The following is a 21,922-nucleotide window of genomic DNA, read 5'->3' on the forward strand; positions in this document are numbered from 1 at the left end:
AGCTACACCAAGATACGCTCCCAATTCCCTGACAATTTTTATAAGACATCCTGTTTAAAATCACCACTGTGCAGTCCTGGGAGGTTAAAAAGTATGACATTATTTTCTTGATCCTGTCTCTGGTGTAGTTCCTTCATCTCCCCTCTAATTTCATCTACAATGCACTGACGAAGTGTTAAGTCTTCCTCTTTTATTTGGATAGGGGTCTATTGTTTCAAGGATGTGATTTTACTATCAAGCTTGTCCAAATGTGATTCAGTTTGTAACTGCAGCTTACTAAATATTTCACTCATGTTAATTAGTTTTGGGCATGTAGCATCACAGCTAGGGCAGGGCATAGCCAGCGAAAATATCTCCAATCTTCCTTAACAGACGGACGGAAACACTGACTGGGGAAGATCACTACATGCTTGACAGAAGTTAAGTTTACACTCAGAACAGGATACTACGTCTCGATGGTATGTATAATGAACATCTGATACAAATTAGTCGACCTACTTCTTCATATGTTCGCTGCCTTTTGCTTTCTTTGTGTTGAGTAACAGTCAAGATGGGAGAGATGATATAATAGCCTGGTCGAGAGAGCATTGTAACATAAAGTCAGACTTCACATCAAATGGAACCAGACCAGCTGGTCAAACATTACCTTATTTATTCTGAAAAATCGCCAATACACTTCCATACAAAGCCAATACCACTAAAAAGTTCCAAGCTTCCACACAACTAGTTGGCTTTTAATACCTTTCGTTAACCCGTTGTGGAACTAAGCTGAGTTAGCAAATTCCAATCAAGTACATTTGTATAATTTGATTTCCCTGGAACGATGTATTTACTGTAAGATAACAAACCGATGGCCAACTATTCGTCTATTTCTCTCATGCATGGGTTGCCGTACAGTTCTAACGCCACTTTCTCTTTCCTTCGGAACTCGTTATCAGTTCCATATATGTTAACGTTATAGCGCCTATTTTACGGATACTACGGACGTTAAATGCATGGCGACAGACAGCTAGATATTGATGACAAGATAGGCCATATCGTAGTTCACACAGACTAACTCCACATTGAACGTAACATATAAATCAAACGAACGACCATTGTGTTTCATTTTCGTTCGGTATGAAAGTTTAACCGATGATACTTTGCATTTGTTATTGGTTTTTGATGAAATAATGTCTACCTAAGGTACTTTTTTGTCACGTTTATTTACTAGGTCATATCACAACTCCAAACAACAGCTTGAGATCATGGTAGCCAACTGATCGATCGGAATACAATAACGATACACAGTAAGAGCAATGTAGGATTTAATTGTACTATATATTTTGTTACAATTGGTCTGCTAGAATCGGGATCAATAACAAGATGCCCAGAGGGCCTGAATCCCTCACATGGCCAGTTAGGAGTAATGACAAACTTACTATTTCCATTTTTAATGTAAGCCGTAATTAATTATGTTAGTGATGTTTCAGGAAATAATCAAGAGAAGTCGGAGGCATTATCAACATTTTTTGTCAGCATGTACAGACTTCCTATGTAAGAACATCATATATGATTCGGTTGACAGTTACTATACAATGTTTCTGACAGTGATATGATTCGCTTATACATTTGTGATGCGTTGTCAAGGTCAGTTAGAGGTAATGTAACATAACCAATGTGAAACCTGATGTGAAGTCTTGTTGATCGTGTGTAGTATATATAGTGTTTGTGGTAACATATTTCTCAATAGTTAACTAGGCCAAGATCACGTGAATGCTGAGTCTTTAAAACACTTTATTTTGTTACCAGCTGGCAAAATATTAGGCATATAATTATGTATTCTGGAACTTGAAAAGGAGACTGTTGAAGTTTTTAACATATCTGACTCCTGGGACTATTAAAACGAGTCAAGGTCATAGGTATGAGGAAACTTTACATAAAGCACGCCAAAGCAGGTACCTAAGGATATTAGAAGATTTGCAAAGGAAAGTTTTACTATTTGACCTTAAAATTAGGTCAAGGTCATTGATATGAGGATGTATCCTGCGACTTTAGAACTTTAGAATATGATCGCAAATTTTAGCTATTTAGCCCCAGTGACCTTGAAAATAAGTCAAGGTAATTCATACAAGGAAACTTAATACCACTCTGATCTAGGTGCCTGCTGGTAAAACGTCCACCCTCTGGAACTTGAGAGGATTATTGAATATTTCAACATATTTGGCCCCTGTGACCTTGAAAATATGTCAAGTTCATTTATATGATGAAAAAAATATCAGTTCAGTTGCTTATAGTTTTAAAAGTTAAAAGTTAACTGACGGATTCTCTCTCAGACACTATACCATTAGTTTAGTGCTGTGTGAGCTATCAAGGATATGATGGCTAATCCTGGAATATATTGTGGCAGAATTGAAGACACACAACTAGCTATTTGATAGGTGTCGGGAGGAAAAAAGACTGATCTCTAAGCTGATGTGTTTCTTTTGGAGATTGTATCCAAGTTCGAAGTCACTTGAATTAATGGTATGTTAACATGACTGAATTGTAGACCATTACAGAAACTTGCATTAAAACTTAAACCGACAGGTGGATTGACTGGTGGACAGACAAACACGATACATAATATGCCCATTGAATTCCAAAGGGCTTATAAAAATGATTAAATTGTTAAAAGGAAAAGTTCACTGATATTGTACCACCAAGGAAAGTGTTTTACTACAGCAAAGGAATATACCAGTGCCCCTACTCTAAACTTATTTTTGAAAAATAAATTGGGTTACCTCCCTTTGGCCATATTCTAAAGTACAAATGCAGAGTGGTGTTTGGGAAGGACTAAAAAACTTTTACACAAATGAAGCTATCAGTAATGGAGATTTGGGAATCACAACATGTCTTAAAGTTTTTTAATTTTGTTTTTCCTATCTCTCCTATCTCTCAAATTTTGTTTGTTCACTAAAAATAAAATATAACTCTTTATAAACTATAGTAAACCAGAGACATATATAAACTCTACCACTCACAGGGGAAAATGGGTGACTTTGGGGTTATGATATTCACAATCATGATGAAGAAACTTAATTTCAGTTATATTTTGTATTTTCAAGTGATAGACTTATAATTAATAACAAACTGGGTATTGCTAAAGCAATATATGTCCCCTGCAGCCTCCCACTAAAAGTAGAAACAATGACCTTGACACAAAACCCCTGAAACTCGAACTACCGGTAGTCTAAGATTATGGTCTTTTATCATTGTGTGAAGTTTCATCAAAATCCCTCGAGGAATAAAGTCACTAGAGCGCTGACAATCTTTGGCTTTATGTCTTTACGTACTAGACAGAAGAAGAGGAAACCTATAGTCCCTCTGGTATCATTGGTAAGGGACTAAGGTTACTGCTGAAATATGTACAGTCAAACATTGTTATCTCGAGCTCTGATACCCAGTTAACTCGAAGTAACCCAGTTAACTTGAAGTAAATATTTACTTCTGACAGTAAAACTTCTACGTAAAATATACGTGGTTACTTTAATACTTGTGATATAACACAGTTTGACCGTACAGAAACAGAAATAAGTTTGACTTGAATAGGTGAGATAGTAAGGAAGTTATGGTCTAGCAAAACATTCTGTCATAGTATGTATGGGATTTAGTCATAATTCAAAAAGAAAATTATGGATATTATATCATCCAACATGACACTAATCTATTTAAACATAATCAACCTTTCATAAGGGATTGGTGTCGTCATTTATCAACAACTGTCATTAAAATGTATTGGATATTTAATAGGATCAGGATATCTGTCAACCTGTCAAGGTGACTTGTCTGTTGAGAAATTTAAATTGTAAATAAATAACACAGACACATTTTTAACCTCATCAATAATTTATTGTCAATCTCTGCTACAGTATGACAATAATTTAATTGAGATTCTAAAAATTTGCTGCAATGCAAATCTACACAACACACAGACAGTAGTGGTCAGACAGTGAAATGCTGCGGCGGGCAGACATGGTTTACTTTTATAGAGAAAAATAAACGTCTTAAACAACAAAGCTTTTTTTTATAACATTGACAATCATGTATACATGTTTCATGTATATAAACTACAGACATTTATAACAAAAAAAAAAAACAAACAAAAATTATCACTACATTACTAGATGTATGAAACGCACATAACACAAAGGGTGTGAGAGATCTGGAATGTAGCTATCTAAAACATGCAAATACATTCACCTAACACTCTAGCACAAAATTGCCACATGGTCTCTGTCTGAGAGTGGGTGATCTCCCTTTTGATCATTCTCCAAAAGTACATCCTAAAACAGCCAACACTCTGCTGTACTGGTACAGTTAGAGAAAGTTTTCACTTTGATCGCAATGCATAGATATAGAGATCACAGAAAATCCAGAAAACATTTCGGCGACGAATGTAGTGGTACTTTGTATTTATTTAGAATAGAAATTTCCTTTGTGAATGTTTTATTGTAATAGCATACAAATTCCAAATTTGGTCATTTAGAATTGGTACAATAGGTTTTTTAGGTGTAACATAAGACTTTGATTTTTTGATTCCATAAGATATCCACTGCGTTCAGCAAATTGAATATTAATTTTGATAAAAAGGTTTTAAATCATTTTATGTTTATTGTGAATGTTCAAAGGGTAACAGAAAATCTAGGATTCACTTATAAGATTTCATTAGTTTAGTCATGACACAATACACACTTTATACATATAATTGTGGCACAGCACATTTGACAAAGTACACATCATGACATGGTGCACAGCTTATAATGACACGGTACACATCATGACATGGTGCACAGATTATAATGATACAGTACACATCATGACATGGTGCACAGATTATAATGACACAGTACACATCATGATATGTTGCACACAGTATAATGACACAGTACACATCATGATATGGTGCACACAGTATAATGACACAGTACACATCATAATATGGTGCACACAGTATAATGACATAGTACAAATCATAATATGGTGCACACATTATAATGACACAGTACACATCATGACATTGTGCACACATTATAATGACACAGTACACATCATGATATGGTGCACACATTATAATGACACAGTACACATCATGACATGGTGCACACAGTATAATGACACAGTACACATCATAATATGGTGCACACAGTATAATGACACAGTACACATCATAATATGGTGCACACAGTATAATGACACAGTACACATCATAATATGGTGCACACAGTATAATGACACAGTACACATCATGACATGGTGCACACATTAGAATGACACAGTACACATTACTCTGATTAGCACTAGCAAAATGTACACAATAACACGCACCTAAACAAATAGAGAGCAATTGCGTAATTTAAAACTTCTTTTCTTGAAAAATGACTTTCATAATATTTTTTTCAAAACTGAACATTTATTCTCAATTCATACATTTTGTTCCCAAAATCTTTTTCAGTTACAAACATATCCATTATTTTTCTAAAAATTTACTTGATAGATGGTTTAAATATATTCCTTTGTTTTTTACCCATTCTAACTGTCTAGGTAAGTTATTGTATCTATGAACTGTAAACAACATATTCTGTTTACACAAAGTCTCAAGTTCTGAAAATCCTCGTTTAAATAATGCACAAAGTCAAATTTTAATTGAAGCAAAATTTGACACAAATTCATTTTAAGGAAGATAATTCAATATTTTGTTAAATTTCCATGAACTTTTTGTAATAGTAATTATATTCTAAATAACAGAAAATCGGAAACATCTGACAGACAAGTCAAAAAAGTTATATATTTTGTTGAATTATTTTGAACTTTATGCATCTGTAAGTATAATTTTCAATGATCTTAATTTTCTTAGTTAAAATTCAAGTAATCTACCTTTGATCAAGGTGTTTTAGCCTATAGTGAAAATAACCAATACAGCCGAGTAGAATTCACATTCATATACGATTGAAACTTTGGTTAGTCACTGTAGGGTTATGGTTCATCAAAGTCCGCTGAACATAATGGTGTGAGTTTTATACCAAAGATTTTAAGAAAGACAACACAAACTCCTAGCAATATCATTACAAATATTGGATAAAACACTGTTACATTGCCTTATACATAGTTACTGTGTCACAATACCATAGTCTAATCACTGTGTAGTAGTATAAACCCAAACACTGATGCTCAACGAGAAAATCTACATCATACTATTATCATAAAAAAAGCACCAAGAATCTGGGCAAATAAATTTCGCTTCCAAGATTTTAATTTATATAAATAATAAAATTATGCTTCATTAAATCACTCAAATCAAACACGTTATAAAAAACTTCATTTACAAAAATAACCAATCTACTATTTCTAGTTCTATACACATCTAATTGCAACGACCAGCAATTAGTAAGTGAAGATCATCAATCCATACTTATCTCCAAACAAATCTCCTTATATAAAAGTTTGAAAATTACACCATTCCTTAAAATACAATGTGAACACCAAATATTCTTTATCACTTCAACATTTCATATATTGCATTTCATAGCATACAAAGAGAAATAGATGATGATACTTCAGACAGGTATATAATTTTCAATTGACATAATTCATCAGTAATTTTGTACAAAATACATGTCTTGTAATACTTTAAGAGAGCATAATAGTGATTTGTATTTTGATTTTTGCTTTGTGATGCTGTGTAAATGTGTTTGATGCTGGCAAGTTCAAAAATGTTCCTGTATTGCTAGTCTACATGTAAATATAGCCTTCATATCAAAATATCTACTTTGGAAATGCTGACCCGAACATCTTCCTAATGAATTACATTACAAGAAAAACTTATCTATCCGACATAGCACCTATACTCTCCATTTTTCTGTAGACAGTTGCTTAACAAATACTCAATGAATACCCAACATACCAGATATGACACTTTGCAGAGATATGCAGTCGAACAAATGTTATTCTGATACAAAATGACTTTGGGGGAAAAAAATTCTTGATAATTGAATTAGCAAACATACATTTGTAGTTTTGAAATCAGAACAGAGTTTTCTTTGATTTGATTTGAATAATCTGTTGCTTATTCATCAAGTAATTGTCAAAAGAGGAGTGACTAGTAAGAGACACTACAAGTCCAAGGCTTCATCAACGCTCCTTAACTTAAGCTGACTCTGTTACTTACATTTTATATGTATTCTACATTGGTTTGTGATTTCCCGTTTTGATGTCACTCATAAAATTTACTGTTTAACAAAATTTACCAAAAAAAAAGGTCAACAAAACATTCAAACCAGACTGTTATTAACTATTCTGTATAGGAAAACTTTTAAATTCCACAGGTTGATTTTACATTTATAGGTAACAGTCATGTAGAATGGTAGCTAGATATAAACCATGGATCCATGTCAAATAATAGGTAGAAAAAGAGCAGACTTCCTGTACTGTGTGGAATATGAGGAGGCTGTTTGTAATTTTGTGAGTTTGGGTGGCTAGAATGAGAATCTATTTGAAGCTTTGGTTTATACATGTAATTTTTAAAGGGGTATGTTCAGTGTAGAAGACATGTAGTTGTTTATTTTCATAGATCGCTTCAAGTTTCCTTTCTCTAGCTTACTCTATCCACAAATGGCTGTGCAGACAAGAATGTGCTGTAAGCTTGGTTTGTAGGAAAACATATTTGCATAGAGCTTTTTGGGCGTCAGCAGTATTTCAAGCTTACTCTAAAATCAACATAAATATCTATAGAGAAAGTGCTGTATTAGACATCTGAAAATCTTAACTTGGATCACTTGTAATTTTGATAATGATTCTATTGTTTCTTTTCTGTTGAACGCCCAAAATAAAAGTTCACTGTAATAAAAACTCCATTTATAGACTGGATGTCAATATAATAGAACCTATTGAAACTTTCAATATCTGAACTCCTGCCATGCCCCTTACATAATGAGTTTACCTACTGGTATGAAATCATAAATCCGAACATCTGCATAACCCAACGAAGGACATGTCCCACGAGTGGTTCAGATATGCTGCGATTTACCATTTTCCTTTAACTATTAAAAAGTTAATTCCAATTTCATCTTAAAACTATTGATTTATGTATAAAATTTTGTTTTACTGGTTTACAAAAACACATATAATATATATATATATTTATATACAGTATATATAATCAATGCTAGAAATAGGGACGGGTTTACAACCCCCAGCGGCCTTCGTTAGGAAGGATCTCTACACGACAATACACATGTGAGGGGTTAGCTGGAGCGTCTATTTAGGCACGAGTGCGCAGTCAAAAATACAACATGGCCAATACAGTGAGGAATGATACGTCGCTTTCAAACTCTGAATGCTCTAAGATCAACAGCCCAATTAGTAAATGGGAAATATCAATGGCCACATTAAGGTTATCAGTTAAAAGCAAAAATAATTTAAACCAATAATAGATTATTGCATTTAACAATTGCAAAGAGATTACGTTAAAGCATGTTGAACTTTTGATGCCAATATTTTGCAAATTCACAAATATACTTCTAGCCAATACCCTCCAGAGAACATTTTGCAAAAAATAGCCAACGTTGAAGCACATGACTAGCACCAATATTCACTGTGTATTATAAGCCAACAGTACACATAACATCTCTCAACTACATGTACACATGGAAAGCTACAGCCGCAGGTATAATACTGTACATCCCTATAGAAAGTTGTTCTAGATCAAACCTGAAATGTACAATGGACAAATTGTATCCGTTTTCTGTGAAATAAGTTTCAACATTATATCTTAGAGATCAGATATACAGATGTCCTGTTGACATCAGATTTTTTCTTTAAAACCTTTCATTATTGGTAGTACAATTATAATTTATCTATGGATTTTGTTTACATGATTGTGCTTCAATAACGTAACTTAATAAGCAACATGGGAGAGATATTTATTGTTTTAATATTGCAATGAGCTTTTTTGCTAAAGTTAAAATGAAGTTTATTTTCACACCTTGAGAAATATTACATGATAACATACAATGAACTTGAAATGTTACATTTCTCCGAGTTATAGCATGTCTATCTCATCTCCAAATATTTTTAAGCGTTTCATTCTCAGAAAAAAATCTTTTTCAATAGATCAAAAAGGAACAATACAATACATTTGTGTGTTTGAAGGATGTGCTAATTCAATACAAGGTCAATTTCTATTCCTAAAATATAAGAAATATAGAATTACATGTTATTAACAGTGTCTAACTTTATCCTTCAAAATTACCATCTTCAACCCAAAACTTGTCATCAAGAATATACTGCAAAAATATTGGAAAGTAAGAAATGAAAACAAGGCTTTGATTTCATTAAACAAAATTTACATTTTAACTTCATGAAGCTATACCTTAACTGTACCAGTCTGATATTTAGTTTTGATGACACATAGATAATTTCTGAGAAAACATGTGCTTTTCTTGTCATTCAACATCGATCACATGTCAGAACAAGAGGCCTAAAGGGCTTATTGACAATATCGCATATTTCAATTTTTCGACCACTTCTCTTCTATTACCATTATAATCCTAAATGTGCACACAACATCTAAAATAAATTCAATCAGATACATGCTGTTTATATTATGTAGAAGCTTAAATTGCAGCTATGTATTTATAGCACATAAGTTTAGTCGGCAAACGTTGAAAGCATATGCTTTGTATTAAAAAAAATCTCATGACTGAAACCGATGGTTTCATACGTACTTGACAAACAAATGTAAATTTGTTTAAAGGTAAATATTTACAACGATCAATACCTACGTTGATGACTTCAATCTAGCATGCAAAGTCATAAAGTTCTAGTTATCAGATTTTTTAGCACCAGTGACTGCAATGAAGCCCGGTCAATTTTAACAAAGTGATTAAACATTACTAAAAAAAAAAAAAAAAAAAAAAATTAAGAAATTATTATAGATTTGCATTTTTATCTTTTAATGCTGATAATTAATTTATTAAAGCATGATATCCATTTTTGACATGGAAAAATAACAGAAGAAAAAACATATTTTTCTTTTTAAAACTGTATTTCACATGATAGTATTTTTTGTCGTTATCACAAAAAGCTGATAGTGTTATGTTTCTATAATAAACAAAAATCTTCAAGGGTACCCTGTATACAAATTCCATAGAAAGCAATTAGATGATCCAATCGGAATCATATATTTGTAAAACATACCACACTTCAGTTATATATTATCTGGTAAAAAATGAGATTATTTACATATTTATCTATGGAAAAAGCTTATTTTTCATGCAATGCTGTCATTTAATGAGACACAAACTAAATCACATCAGGTGCCTTGTTGTATCAAACAAGGGTTATGTGTACAGTGAAACCTGTCTAATTTGACATTTTGCAGGGCACATTATATTGGCCAGATTGACCTATCTAATCTGACATTCTGTCAGGCCATATATCATGGTCAGATAAACCTGTTTAATCAGTCAACATGCATAACCCAAATTATTGGTCATACCATATTAACCTGTCTTATCTGACACCCTGCTGGGTCAGATTAGACAGGGTGTTGGATTACACCTATTTTTTTTTTTTTTTTTTGAAATGAGATAACAGCACTGTTGTAATACCAAAGGATGGATTAGTGAGGATATCAGAATACTCGGGGATTGAGTTAGACATGTTGTCAGAATACTCTGGGGTCGGATCGCACCGGATGTCAGAATACTCAGGTGTCAGATTAGACAGGATGTCAGAATACTCAGGTTTCAGATTAAGACAGTATGTCAAGGATACTCAGGGGTTGTATAAGACAGGATATTAGATTAATCTGGGTCGTACTGTTGTATTAAAAACATTTTACTGTATAAGTATATATAAATGATTTGTGAGAGAAAAATGAGCAAGCAATATTAACATGCTTAATGACCTTTTCAAAATGATAAATATGCTAGGTTTTCTTAAATAGTTGAAGCTATTGCACATAAAAAAAATAAAGAATAGCCAAAATAAAACACCTCTTTTTCTCCTTGAATGTATATAAATAAATTAGTACAGTATCTGTAGGTGTATATGTACAATGTTGTTTTATGTGAGGATAATTTTGGCATGCTTGCCCAATATAAACATCTACTACAAACCTAGGCTAAAGATATACTAAATATCTATCTATAGTAATCTGATTAAAATCATACCATTTCTGAAGTTGTATATTTGCTCTCAGCTGAAGAAATCAGGATTTAAGAATAAAAACATTTCCAAATATTTGATGTTTTTTGCTTTTAAATGTCCACTGTAAAAGACATATTTACTGTAACAAGAAAACGAAAAAGGTCTGATTTCAATCAGATTGTCACCAAAAAATCAAACACATTCATCCACTCCCTAATAAATAATTGAAAGTCACGTGAAGCAAGCTATAAAGGATTCAAAATTACTTTAGAAATGTTCAGTTTTAATCAAACTTTTTAAGAATGTAAACTACGCATTTGTCCAAATGATGGAACTCGACAGGAATGTACCATGACATAAAACGTAGAAATCATGCTGAAATTGACGACTTTAATCCAGTCAGATTCATGACAAAAATACTCCTTAAAAAACAAAAACGAGTTGTAAAATCTTAATTAATAAATAAAACTGCAGTACATTCTTCTGTAACTACATATTTACTCTGAAATAAACACAAATGAAAACAACATCGGTTAAAGCGAAAATACTTCAATGTTTTATCTCACAAACAATTCGTTATCGTCACTTCTTTGAAATAATGATTACAAACAATTAGAGGCAGAATCTACCAATTAATGTGGTCATACCTAATGAGTGTTTTATAAAACACAAAGCTTTGATGAATAATAACATTAAAAGAAATATCTAAATTCAATGTAAATGTATGACTCATTAAAATGTTACCACTTGAGACAACGGTGGATTTGAAGCATTGTACACAACTACTGTTCTGGTCATTGCTGAACCTCTATCATACAGTCACTGTATTATCACACTTCTTCTTAAGATTCAATCAATATTCCTGTGGTAGTGGTACACCTCATCAAACACGATAATGTAAACCTACAGTTCTAGACAGCCTTCTAAGATAAGGTTCTATGATTGGCTCTTCCAATACCGGTATGTGATTTGTCAATATGGGAAAATCTCTTTATTTTGTCAAATGATTATTAAGAATCTTGTAAAGGAAATAACTTCTTTCAAAATTAATTGTCTAGATATTATTGAATTTTACCAGTGATAATTTTCTTCATTTCATTTTCTTAAGATATTATTTTATGATGAAGGCTGGACATGAAAATTGCCCAGCCTTATGGAGGATCTTGTGACCTCTGTGACTTTTGACAAGATTGGCCACAGCAACTGTTGAACTCAGTGAATGAATCCGGACAAGGATATATAAAGTGTGGCCCGTGACAGGGGTACGGACGTAATCTATGGTGTAAATATTTTGGCTTTAAATCTCACAAAAAAATCAGCTAAGGTTTGATTAATGACATCAAAATATTCTCCAGTTTATCACAGGTTAAATACCGCAGTCAAGAAACAGAAACTACAGTAGTATCGACAGTCTACACTATCGGACCTAGAATCATCTTATTCAATAAAACTCTTGATATGTAACTAACCTAACCTCCCATCAGACAAACACAAGGATAACTTAATACTCATTAATAATCTCTCTACTCCAAACCACTCAGTAACAAACATTCCACAGTCTGTACAAATAAACCAAATGTATAAAAATACAAATCATGGAATAGATGAATAAATAATGGTTGCTCAAAAATGCAAAAAAAGCTAACTACAGTAACTTAAATATTAATAGACAAATGGACTTGCGGGGCTGCCCCAGTACATGGACTTCGTAATAATAAATAAAAATCAAATTTACATATTACATTGTAAACATAAAAAGCTGACTTCCCCCCAAACACATATTAATAGTATTACATAATGTGATATATACAATTTCATATCGTACCAAATAGTTTCCATTACAATAACATTATCATAACATTATACCAGCACCAAGAGCTTCACCGAGGCAGAAGACAGCTTTTTTTACAAAGAAAATACAGTTATATAGCACAAGAAAAATCACACAATAAAAGGACAAAAACAGAGAGAGGGAACTAGTCAAGAAGAAATGAGATTTTATTTTATCAAACTGAAATAGTAAATATAACGATTGATATCATATTTCATATGTATCAGAAAAATTTGTGTGTATGTGTTTTTTTAATATATTTACATTTCAACTCAAAGGGTAAAATTGTATAATAAGTCTATCACTACGGAGCGGAGTACGTGTAAAAATTTCAGTAAGAAATATCCGTGACAAGGCACCACAAAACTCATCAATACTCGTCTGTCATAATACTTACACCGGGTCTTGCTTTTAAAAGTAATCTCAAAAATGAATATGTTGACAAATAAATAAATCTTATTGTTCATCTTTCTTCAAACATGAGGCATCCTGCCATCCTTGTTTCTTTAGAGAGATGGAGAGAAGATATGCTTTTATGAAGATATTTCTTCCCTCTGCTTTCTGTTTCTCTACAGAAAAGATCTTTTCACCGATAACAACACTCCTCTTCTCTCTCTTCAGACAGAGAAGTTGCTATCATTCATATACAAACACAATATTTTAGAATTTTAAATCAGCTGGCAAGTTAAAATTTTGTTAAAATTGGGGCAATTATAAATCAAAAGAGCTGATTTTGAAAATATATACAATAAATGCCTTTAAAAACATAAAGAACTTGGTGTTAGTTTGACCTTGACAGATACGATAATAAGAGATAAAATTTCACAGGAACAAGTATTCATAAAAATGGACCACCGCTCACAGAATGATAAAGAACCCAGTGAATGATAATAACAAAACACAGTTCTATTTCACATTCTGTGAGTGAAAATATGATATGTATCATACAACAAGCTGGATTAAAGCCTGAAATTTTAAATTATACAGATATAATATTTCCAAATTAATCACAACATTATTTGTAGATGATTAACTTCCTATCACGAAGGAGGAAGGGGTTAAAATTTATCATGATTTTAAACTGATCAATTTATCGCGAAGGTTTAATTGATCAGAGTTATTGGCAAAACACATGTGGTGAGAAGACATTGACATAACATCATTAAGCGATGTAACAGTGACGTAACTAACAGTCAATGTAGAGCAATGATCGTTGATTGCATATTGTTAGAGATGTTGTTAGATGATGACATCCACATTCACTGATAACATCTTAAAGCACACAGAAAATCTAATGTGAAATAAGTTATAGTTTTACATCTTCAGATGGTTACACATATGTGATTCGACTCCAATGCTCATGATTGGTCAAGCTGTGATTGTTGGAGTGATCTCCCTTGCTTCACAACCAATGCTCCCATTTGTACAGACTACTGAATATAGACTCATTCTAACATGGGAGTGCTAGTGTCTAATCAGATGGTAGCGCAATATACCTAAAGGGGCAGCACTAGTGTCTGGTTAGTACCACAATATACCTACAGGGGCAGCACTAGTGTCTGGTTAGTACCACAATGTACCTATAGGGGGCAGAACCAGTGTCTGGTTAGTACCACAATATACCTACAGGGGCAGCACTAGTGTCTGGTTAGTACCACAATATACCAACAGGGGCAGCACTAGTGTCTGGTTAGTACCACAATATACCTACAGGGGCAGCACTAGTGTCTGGTTAGTACCACAATGTACCTACAGGGGCAGCACTAGTGTCTGGTTAGTACCACAATGTACCTATATGGGGCAGAACCAGTGTCTGGTTACTACCACAATATACCTACAGGGGCAGCACTAGTGTCTGGTTAGTACCACAACATACCTACAGGGGCAGAACCTGTGTCTGGTTAGTACCACAATATACCTATAGGGGGCAGCACTAGTGTCTGGTTAGTACCACAATATACCAACAGGGGCAGCACTAGTGTCTGGTTAGTACCACAATATACCTACAGGGGCAGCACTAGTGTCTGGTTAGTACCACAATGTACCTATAGGGGGCAGAACCAGTGTCTGGTTAGTACCACAATATACCTACAGGGGCAGCACTAGTGTCTGGTTAGTACCACAATATACCAACAGGGGCAGCACTAGTGTCTGGTTAGTACCACAATATACCTACAGGGGCAGCACTAGTGTCTGGTTAGTACCACAATGTACCTATATGGGGCAGAACCAGTGTCTGGTTACTACCACAATATACCTACAGGGGCAGCACTAGTGTCTGGTTAGTACCACAACATACCTACAGGGGCAGAACCTGTGTCTGGTTAGTACCACAATATACCTATAGGGGGCAGCACTAGTGTCTGGTTAGTACCACAACATACCTACAGGGGCAGCACTAGTGTCTGGTTAGTACCACAATATACATACAGGGGCAGCACTAGTGTCTGGTTAGTACCACAATATACATACAGGGGCAGGACCAGTGTCATGAACCGACCTTTGATCACAGAGTCAAATACATATTGAAACAGTGAACACAAGTTAAATATATGAACCTTATAAATAAATGAAAAGGACATGAATTTCTTTTTTGTGTTTAGAATGTAAAACTGAATTAATGTACATGTGGTATATTGATGACATTTCTTGTATCAGATGGAATAGATGTAAATATTATAATTTGGAGAACACTGAGCACATGAAACCCTCGTACAGTATCTGTACGACTCAGATCCCTGGTCAGAGGGGACCTTGCAATACTAATTAGACTAGCATCAATTCATTAATAATGACTAAAACAACAAAATACACATGTGCAGTATTTCCTTTACATCATAGTTTTGGCAACATTTAGCATGAAACTTGAACAGAACACTTGTGTGATCGCATAGGACACTAAGCTGATGGTGGTTATGAGTTTAATGACTTGGACCTTAGGTATCTATTATAGAAGATCCAGATGATTCCCCTTTGAGGGGTTGGTGACCGATGTTGTGAAAGGAATGCTATTAACTTAACTTTAAGAAAAGTAACTAATTTACATTTAATTCTTGAATGGAATGAAAACAATCTTGTTTCTGTACAGGAAGCTATGGGTTGATCAGCAGCATGAAAGTTCAGATGAAAACATACAAGCTTTTTATAACAAACGGAAAAAAACAATAAATAAATCATGCTAATATGGATACATAAGACAAAACAGTGAAAGAAGTGTCTTCTGCTCTCAGGTGAATTGGGGTTAATCAGCACTTTCTTTCTCAAATAATTCTGAAGAAAAAATATCACATATAATCTGGAAGCTTTCAGTACATTACAATAGTCAAGATGATATCCATGTGGCAAGATAGAAGTCAACTCAGGTCAGAAGGTCAAAGGTCTCTGCATAAAGGTCGTGTGAAAAACTCATTTGATGCTTCAGGTTTTCCAGCATGCGCCGGTGCTCAACGCCGAGCTCACGTAGACTGGAGATGCTCATCAATAGCCGCGGAAAGAGTCCTGCTTCATCAGGGTGACTGGCCGTGATCTGGGCCTGCAGGGCTTGAATCAGTAACTCCTGTAGCTTGCTAACCTTTTCTCTGTTGTTCAAACCTTGTCGATCTGTAACACATCAGTATTATAAGAGATTTTAATTCAATGATTGTTTTGAGTTTATCTTTTAGCTGTAAAATCAATCCTTATATGATACAATTGTATCAAACTTCATGGATTTTTTTTCAATGCCTTCACCAGCAATAGAACCCACAGCCTATGGCTGTCAATACTAATGCTCTACCAAACTAGCAGCAGCAAAATTCACTCTAGCTGAGTTGATAAGAAGCAGCTAGTATTTTACCACAGTTATACACAACATTTATTATAGATTTAGTACAAAATATTTACAGCTGTACATGGATATAAAGGATAAAGAGAAGAGGGGAGGATGTTGGGACTTTATAATGTCACGGTAAGTATAAGGCCATGTAAATTAGATTTACAATGATATCCTCTATTTGACTCATAATAACAGTTTTCATTCTTTTTACTCTAACTCATCTGAGTGACAGACACTGATCAGAGGAAACATTTAATCTATAAAGGAGTAATGAGGGGCAAAAATAACATCCCGTATTCCCAGTTTTTAATGGTACAATAAATCAAGGGCCCTTGTCAGGTGTAGAACGCGACTAATGTCACTAGCCTTATACATGTTTGAGGTGTCCGTTATTTACTAGCCTTATACATGTTTGAGGTGTCCGTTATTTACTATCTGTAAATTTGTTTGATTATACAACAATGAACATCAAGCATCATATATCATACCAGGTATATATTTGATAATTTCTAGAAATATTAGATCTTACAGCAAGTCCTGATCACATCTTCACATATTATGCATGATGGGTGTAATTAATCAACACACAAAATTGGTCCAAACATTTCATAGTCGCTTGTTTTTGTAATACTGTACTTGAATTGGACCGACGACGGACAGCAGGGGACTTACCTGGTGAGATGAGGACCAGTGCACTAAAGAGGGCTTTCTCTGCGTCACACAGGGTGTAAGCGTTGAACCTCATACACAGGTTAAAGAGGAGTTCCACAAAGTGCTCTCCCAGTGGGAATCCCATCTTCATCTCTTCTCGTTTGATGAGTATGTTTTTACCCAGAACAAACATCATGTTCGTGTCCGAGTCTATTAGTTGAGAGTACACCACACACGCAACCTACAAAGTAAAGGTCAACCTTAACTTCACACACTTAAATTAGGTATATCTTTAAATTCTAGAGTCTAGATCTACATTACAATGTTAACATTATTTTTCCTCTGTTTCAATTATTTGAAATTAAGGCTTTGTCTTAATGAATACAATTTTAATTCAATTTTTTTTAAATTTGTTTTTGATTTGTTTTTTTTCTTGGTTTTACTGAAGAATATCTATTACACACTTCTGTGGTTGTGATTCAAGCTTGTTCAGTAAGACCTTCCAACATTACAGTTTAATCTATATGTTTTTTCTTCAGCATACCTCAAAACAGCCTCCCTTGATGAGGCTGATCTGGTCGTCTTGGTCCAGGTGAGGAAACCCAGGGATCTTCTTGGCGAAGGTCACTGTGTCCTGTATGGTTTTGTTCAGTAAGCTCTGGAAGCCCTCCCAGCATAGCTCTCCAGGCTTTATCATTTTACCATTTTGGCCCTATAAAGTCAATAACATCTTAGTTATGTTACATATACAAAATGTACTAGTAAAATATTATACATAATTAATACAAATATATATATACTTTGCATTTCAGTATTTTAATGAGATCTGATATCAGCAAGGTGTGTGGTAAAGACAAGTTGGCAGAAGTGACAGCTAAGAAAAAAAAAAAAAATGGATTAAGTTTTACACTTATTTTACAGCAAATGCCAAACAAGTTACACCAACTTATATAAATCAGTCGTTGGCCTGGATGGAAGTGTATGAGGAGTCTTAGTATGGGAGGAAATCGAAATACCTAGGGAAAACCCACATGGTCAGGCAGGGGACCTTTTTATGTCAGATCAGAAATGGAATCCCTGCAGCCTAAGTGAAAGGCAAGCGTGTTATCATTGTGCCTGAGCTATATATAGAAGCTCACAACTCGGTACTGTCTGATTTGTGTTATATTCATTACATACGAGATTCAATGTTCACTTCAAACTAGAAGTCTGAAATCAGAAATGTTGGATTTCAACACTGAACTGTTGAGCAATATAAAATTTTACCATTAAAGTATGAAATATATAAGTATTGACAGTCTAACAAATTTAAATGAAGGTAACATAGCGGAGCTGGACTGGGCTTTGTGCTAGTCACCAGGTAATTGAAATGGTTTAGAGCATTTGTCTACAGTATGGAGGTCCCAGGTTCAAGTCCCAGTCTGGTCTTTGCATTTTTCCTTTCCTGTTACATTTGGAAACGTAAATGTACAATACAGTATTATGGAAGTTTCTTCTTATTTTATAGGTTGTCACTTTTTGGGGGTTATATTTTTGAGGATAGAATAAAAATATGCAAAAAAAGATTTGAAAATATACTGTTTATGCTTCAAGCTTTTAGTATAGATGTGAAATTTTGAACAATCGACTCAAAACCATCTTTATAGAAATATTGACTTTAATGTTAATAGGAACTGAAAGGGGAATTGTTACCCTCATTATGAACTCCAGACGCTGGAGGTCCTGTATGTTAGGTTCTTTCTTCATTAGACCTTGGGCAATGTGTTCCTTCATCTCCATCAGCTTCTCCTCCATCTCCTGCAGCTTCGACTTCATAAAAGTGAAAGTCTGCAGGAAGGAGTCATGGATTTTGTAGATTAACATGGGGACTGTGAGTTTAATGTCATCCTCCATCCGACTCACATTCTTTACTATAGGAGCCACTACGGCAGTGTGGTCCATTGTTGTCTGTTTGTCTCGTGTTGGAATATATGATGGAAACGGCCTGTCTGCCAGCTCATTGATGACCAATTTTTTGGATGGGTAGGGATCAGGTGAGCCGACATCGTTGGATATTGAATCTCTGCGTTGGATTTTGCGGTAGACTTCTTCATCATCCTCAAACTCCTTGTCTGTGTTGTATGATGGGTTGTAAGGACGTTTTTTGATGGGACTTCGTATTTTCTCATCACCACGGTTGTGCTTTCTGAGATCAAGTGTGGTGTTTTGTACGATAACTGACTGTTGACTAAGGGGTGACTGGCTATGTGCAGAAAGGCCGTTCATCGTGGCATCAATAGGCTGACTGACTGAGGCTGACGACACAAAAGGTGGGACATTATTTTCATATGGCTTGCCAGGTTCTATTGTCCCAGGCATCAACAGGTGAGGGTGGGGGAAGCGGAACGCTATGTGTTGTGGGAGTGTGAGAAGCGAGTTGACAATCGATGACCGCGTCGCCGAGTCGTTTATCCCAGAGTGGGCGGGGTGAACTTGGGCCGATTCTGCATCTGGCGACAGTGACTGACATCTGTCATGGATCTCTTTCCGGCTTTCGATGGAATCGCGGTGTTCTTGTTTGATCAGCGGTAGACTCTCACTACTATCCTCTGTGGAGCAGTTGGTCTCTATAGATCCCCTGTCACGCTCCATCAGGAAGCCTGACTGGGCACGCTGTTTAAGAAGCATGGACAGGGCCGCCATCGATGTCTGACTTGGTCCGGACTGATTGATGCCGTTGCTCATGGATGCAGCCACTGCAGCCTCAGTGGAAGCAGCAATCTGTCGTTCTATGTCAGAGTTGAGACTGAGGAGGCCATGCAAGGCCTGCTCTGTTTGAGTGTCCTCCATACTACGGATCATTTCTCGCATTTTACGGGAACGTCGACCAAGCTTTGCAGCTGAAATCAAACAAAACAAAATAAAACATTGCTTTTTCATCAAACGTACATTTCATTCATAACACATTTTGATTACTGCTGGACTGACCAAGTGTAACACCGTAACTGTATATAGGCATTCATTACAAACTTATCAGAATAAGACTATTCTCAATACTGACCGTTTCCATGATACTGACTATTTCTACAAAACTGACTACTTCCATAAGATTTATTCAATGACATAGGCAAACTCAGATGTGGGAGGTTAAATAAATATGACAGATCAATCTCTATAGAATTTACATTAGGTTCATAACAACAAATGTTTCCTTTTAGAGAACCAGAGTGCAGCTATTTCAATTCCAATGCTGAATTCAGCAAAAAAAATCCCTCATAATATTTTCAGAATAGCTAAAGGTTATCCAACATGTTAGCGAGATAGCAGTAATTGTTACAGTTGATCTGTTGTCTGATAATCGTGCTTTCATGGCTTTAAAAAAACATTGAGCCTAAGGTGATTTCAGAGTTTAAATTTACTGTGATATTTACATGTCTGTCTAGACTAGAACAGGTTTCAGAATTCAACTACACTTCTTCAGCCCTAAGCATAGGTCAATCAGATTTTACCTTCTATTTTTAGTGTCATCGTAATTTTAACAACCTATGATAAAATGTTTCTACAAATTGAATTGAATTCGCTCTTCTATTTCATTACATTTCCATTTTCTCATCTATCTAATGCAGACTGTAATTAATAGATAAAGAAAATAAAGATCTTCAGAATATTTGGGAAACACTGATACCCTGCTTTCAATTTTGACAGAAAATGGATATAAATGTTAAACACATTTTGCAATAAAACAGAAAGCTTCTTTCCATGATATCAATTATCAACTCATGGATCTAGTACCCAGGGTGCATTGTGGGTTCCTTTTAATAGTTCTAGTATCCCAGGGTGCATTGTGGGATCATTTTAACAGTTCAAGTACCCCAGGGTGCATTGTGGGTTCCTTTTAAAAGTTCTAGTACCCAGGGGTGCATTGTGGGTTCCTTTTAATAGTTCTAGTACCCAAGGGTGGATTGTGGGATCATTTTAACAGTTCTAGTATCCCAGTTCTAAATGTGGGTTCCTTTTAACAGTTCTAATTGTGGGTTCCGTTTAACAGTTCTAAATGTGGGTTCCTTTTAACAGTTCTAAATGTGGGTTCCTTTTAACAGTTCTAGTATCCCAGGGTGCATTGTGGGTTCCTTTTAACAAACATTTTTAGTACCCAGGATGCATTGTAGGTTCCTTTTAACAGTTCTAATTGTGGGTTCCTTTTAACAGTTCTAGTATCCCAGGGTGCATTGTGGGTTCCTTTTAACAGTTCTAGTACCAAGGTGCATTGTGGGTTCCTTTTAACAGTTCTAATTGTGGGTTCCTTTTAACAGTTCTAAATGTGGGTTCCTTTTAACAGTTCTAATTGTGGGATCCTTTTATTAGTTCTAGTATCCCAGGGTGCATTGTGGGTTCCTTTTAACAGTTCTAATTGTGGGATCCTTTTAACAGTTCTAGTATCCCAGGGTGCATTGTGGGTTCCTTTTAACAGTTCTAGT

At 34.8% G+C, this 21,922-nt stretch overlaps 1 protein-coding gene across 4 annotated transcripts in view; it reads right to left on the reverse strand.

Moving 5' to 3' along the window:
- Window positions 1-3,848: 3,848 nt before the first annotated feature.
- LOC117332480 (peroxisome proliferator-activated receptor delta-like) overlaps window positions 3,849-21,922 on the reverse strand; it is a 134,346-nt gene continuing 116,272 nt past the window's right edge. For 3 of the 4 annotated variants that reach the window (XM_033891417.1, XM_033891406.1, XM_033891425.1), the window contains 4 exons: window positions 19,158-20,344; window positions 18,010-18,177; window positions 17,487-17,706; window positions 3,849-16,600 (listed from right to left, as the gene is read on the reverse strand). In XM_033891417.1, the coding sequence (XP_033747308.1) occupies window positions 16,359-16,600; window positions 17,487-17,706; window positions 18,010-18,177; window positions 19,158-20,344 (1,817 nt within the window). In that variant the 3' untranslated portion in view covers window positions 3,849-16,358. The remainder of the gene's footprint in view (window positions 16,601-17,486; window positions 17,707-18,009; window positions 18,178-19,157; window positions 20,345-21,922) is intronic. The other variant, XR_004533744.1, reaches the window with a different exon arrangement.

The sequence above is a fragment of the Pecten maximus genome, chromosome 1 (assembly GCF_902652985.1).
Source record: "Pecten maximus chromosome 1, xPecMax1.1, whole genome shotgun sequence".
Taxonomy (NCBI): domain Eukaryota; kingdom Metazoa; phylum Mollusca; class Bivalvia; order Pectinida; family Pectinidae; genus Pecten; species Pecten maximus.